Source organism: Vipera ursinii (assembly GCF_947247035.1).
Source record: "Vipera ursinii genome assembly, chromosome: 9".
Lineage (NCBI taxonomy): Eukaryota > Metazoa > Chordata > Lepidosauria > Squamata > Viperidae > Vipera > Vipera ursinii.
This window is the reverse complement of record NC_139523.1, coordinates 5,498,020-5,502,248: the sequence shown is the minus strand read 5'-3', so window position 1 is coordinate 5,502,248 and position 4,229 is coordinate 5,498,020. Positions and strand designations below refer to the sequence as shown.

Sequence of the window (4,229 nt, the reverse complement as noted above, 5' to 3'; positions counted from 1 at the left end):
ACCGGCAGAGCACACTGCAGGTGAACTGGCTGGAGTTGTTGTTGTTGATCAGGAGGACTTCGACAAAGCGGAACTCCACGGCTTCGGGGGGGCAGCAAGCGGCTGGCTGCTTCGGGCTCCTCCGCCAGGCAGAGCTGCACAAAGTTCTTGTCGAAATGAAAAAAGGCAAAGGGCCCCCCCGCCTTGGCAAAGCTCCAAGCCCGCTTCCTCCTCCTCTTCCTCCTCTTCCTCTCTCCCCTCCTGGGGCAAGGCGGTGGCTCTGGGCTGGCTGCAGGTGTCATTGGAGAGGTAATGGTCCAGCGGAAGCACCATGGGCGAGTAGTGGGTGCAGACCTGCTCCTCCCGGTTGAACTTGAGATACAGAGAGTATTTGGTGGGATCTGGGTTCTCCAGGGTCCATGAGCAGCCGGTGGAGACGGTGGGGAAGAGGTCCTTCAAGGAAAAGGATCCGTAGAGGACCCCGGAGGCCAAGGCGGAGCAAGCACTTGGAGCTGGATCAAAGCCCCAGGACAGCCACACCAGACACGATATCACAGACAGTAAGAATGGTCCAGTAGGGTTCATCCTATGACATTTGCCCTTCGGAGAGAGAAAGAGAGAAAACGGTTACGCCAGAGGATGGGGAGAAGCTGCCGCAGGGCCCGTTCCCCTTGCTGCCACGCAGACTTGCAAGGTGTAAAGGTAGGACTGGTGTACTTATTTTATTTATTAGATTTTTATCCTGCCTTTATTACTTTATAAGTGCAGTAACTCAAGGTGGCAATCCTACGTAATACTCCCCCCTGTAACGGAGTCAAGAAAGCTTTTTAAAATTTGCATTAAAAAGAATCAGAACATTACCTCTATTTTTTAATTCTGGGAGGAGGAGGAGGAGGAGGAGGAAGAGGAGGAGGAGGAGGAGGAGGAGGAGGAGGAGGAGGAGGAGGACAGCATAATCAGACTTGCAAGATTTTGTTATTTTAGCCAACCTTAATAAAAAATAGTTCTAGCCTTCCTGCAGAGTTGATTTCCCAATCTGGCTTATCTACTGGGGTTGAGACATACTTTGCTTCCCCATGTTTCACCTCCCAGAGGTTCTTCATTTGGAAGCAGCTCAGACAGATGCCTCCCTAATTCTGTGGAGGAGGAGGGAGGAGGAGGAGGAATCTTTTGAAACCATTTCAGCTTCTCTAGATTTTCCTCCAAATTTGAGACATCTCTTTGTAAACTAAGGGAGAAGTGAGTTGATTGTCACACTTTCCACAGGTGGGGACATTCTGTTTTCATTAAAAAAAAACAACAACCCTAGACCAGGGGTGGGGAACCTTGGCTCTTTTATGACTCATGGACTTCAACTCCCAGAGGAACTCTGGAGGAAGTTGAAGTCCATGAGTCATAAAAGAGCCGAGGTTGCCTACCCCTGCCCTAGACCAATGGGTCCCACAGCAGAAGCAAAACAGATCATGTCTAGAGGCTGTTTGGAGATCCACACGCAAAGCATCATGACCTTCTCACATGAACATTAGGCTCAACAATGCCTTTGCTTTCCAGGGGCCCTCTGGCTCCTCCCTCCCAACTTACTTTCTTAAAGAGATAAAGAAAGTAAGCCTGACTTGATCTTCCCAAAGGACAGTCCCACACCCAGCTCTTAATAATACATACAGGTTTATTATTTCAATCATCTCACTTCTCAATTCATCAGACTTCCATGACAGTAAAAAAAAAGCCAAAACAAAATATGCTGTGAGGCTGTGATTGAACCTCTCCCTCTGACATGCATCAAACCTTTGGTGCACATAAAAAAAGGGAAGAGCTTCAATCACGCTGTTGTAGCCAACAACTTGACTTTTCTTACCAAACCCTGAGGATGGTCCTAACTTGAAAGCAATGCAGAAGTGCCTTCTGACCAACCAAGGGGCATTCCTAGAAGAACTCCTGTAGATCTCAGATCCCAGAGAATTTCAGATTTACGACTGGTCTTTCCTCTGATGGTCTGATTCTAACTTATTGAGAACTTGAAACCTGAAACCCATACCTCAAAAAGTGCCAAGAAAGCAACTGGCAAACAGCATGAGAAGAGTAGCTGTCTCATTTTGCCTAAATTAAAATTTCTGTTCTAACATCAAGGATTGTCCATGAAGAGCCCACGGCAACTGAGAAATTATTATAAAGAAGGTGACTTTGTCCATATCTTTCCCCCCCCGCCCCCAAACACTGAGACAGATACTGCATAGAAATGATGCCCAGAGGGCTGAAATAACAACCGGCATACCTGGTTCTAAGCAAGAGAAGATACTTTTATTCAGGTAAAAGTCATGCAATACAGCTTTTGAAGGGATTGTGACCCTGCTGAAAACAAAGGGGAGATGGAAGGATGGGATCTTCCCCATCTAAAGAAGAAGCAGGTTAGAAATGCAGGCAGTCCCCGATTTGTAACTACAATAGTGATCAGAATTTCTGTTTGCTAAGCAAGGTGATTGTTAAGTGAGTCACGGCCGATGTTATGAGCTTTTTTTTTTGCCATTCCATTGTTGAGAAGTCAGTCACTGCAATTGTTAAGTGAATTGTATGATCATTAAGTGAAGCTGACTTCCCCCGTTGACTTTGTTGTAAGCCAGCTAGGAAGATCACAAATGTTGTTCAATATCTGCCAGATGCCAAGTGCCTGAATTTTTATCATGTGACCATGGGGGATGCTGCAATGGTCATAAATGTGAGGACTGATCACATGTCAGGTTTTTTAGTGCCTTGGAAACTTGGAACAGTTGCTAAACAAATGGCTGTGAGTTGAGGACTTCCTAAAACAGGGGTGGGGAACCTTGGCAGCTTTTATGACTTGTGGGCTTCAACTCCCAGAATTTATGCCAGCGTCTTATCCGCTATAGGAAGCCATGGAGATGAACCTGAGGGAAATATTTAGAAAGTGTCACCACAACAAAAAGAACAGATTTCCCAGGAGAAGTGTTAGGAAGAGGGGAGGAAAAAGATGAGCAAAACCTGCAAGATTCTATTCATACAGCCTAGCTCAATAAAGCTTAGTTCTAATCTTCTTACTGAGTCTGTTTCCTGTGCTGGACAACCTTGAAGAGCTGACATTCACATAACCAACAGGAATCATCTTGTCTCTCTTTAGAAACCAGGGGGGCGCGGAAGCCAAGGGCCGCTTGCCAGCATGGGGCAAAGCAAGACCGATCTGAGATCGGTCTAGATGGAAATCAGGATAGGGCAGGGGTAGGCAACCTTGGCTCTTTTATGACTCGTGGACTTCAACTCCAAGAATTCCTGAGCCAGCTGTGCTGAGGGGAAAGGGAGAGGTTTCCAGGCTGAGCCATGCTGGCTCAGGAATTCTGGGAGTTGAAGTCCACGAGTCATAAAAGAGCCAAGGTTGCCTACCCCTGGCCTAGGCCTAGGCCACTTTATGACTCGTGGACTTCAACTCCCAGAATTCCTGAGCCAGCCGTGCTGAGGGGAAAAGGAGAGGTTTCCAGGCTGAGCCATGATGGCTCAGGAATTCTGGGAGTTGAAGTCCACGAGTCATAAAAGAGCCAAGGTTCCCCACCCCTGACCTAAAATCTTAAACTACATCTTTTCTCCCTGATGTCTAATTAAAACAACAACTTTGCCTTCAGAAATTGTGGGTGCTTCGTCACTCAAGGTTTTTAAGAAGAGACTGGACAGGCACCTGTCTGGAATGATATAGGGACTCCTGCTTGAACAGGGGGCTGGACTAGAAAACCTCCAAGGTCATATCCAGCTATATTCTGATTGATTGAATTAAAAATGTTCACTGAGAGCAAAATACTTCTCCAGTATCCTTCAGTTTGCACAGCTGCAAAAGGTAAAAGGCTAGGAGTTTTTTTTTTAAAACCCATAGATCAATATTAAATGTTACTGATTATTACAAAAATATCTTTCTTTGTGCAAAGAAAATGGAATTAAAAAGAATCCTGGCTTGTATTCTGGTGTGTTCAAACACAGATATTTGTTTGTAGCAGGACCATCCAGAATCACACTGAGAAGTCATTATGATCATGATTTATCACTTGTTGCTTCCATGTACACTTAGAGCTTCTGCACCAGAGACAAATTCCTTGTGTGTCCAATCACACTTGGCCAATAAAGAATTCTATTCTATTCTGTTCCCTTCCGTTCCCTTCTGTTCCCTTCCCTTCATGTTTGTCAACCTAAGTAATTTTAAGGAGGCTGAGTGTGATGACTGAGAATCACCATAGACATTTAAGATATATGAA

At 45.6% G+C, this 4,229-nt stretch overlaps 1 protein-coding gene across 1 annotated transcript in view; it reads right to left on the bottom strand.

Moving 5' to 3' along the window:
• The window catches only part of ADGRB2 (adhesion G protein-coupled receptor B2), a gene marked incomplete at both ends in the record, with an annotated part of 197,112 nt that extends 196,548 nt beyond the window's left edge, over positions 1-564 (bottom strand). Inside the window, 3 exon segments of the mRNA XM_083370077.1 lie at positions 3-91; positions 93-179; positions 181-564. Of these exon segments, the coding sequence (XP_083226203.1) occupies positions 3-91; positions 93-179; positions 181-564 (560 nt within the window).
• Between the last annotated feature and the right edge of the window lie 3,665 nt (positions 565-4,229).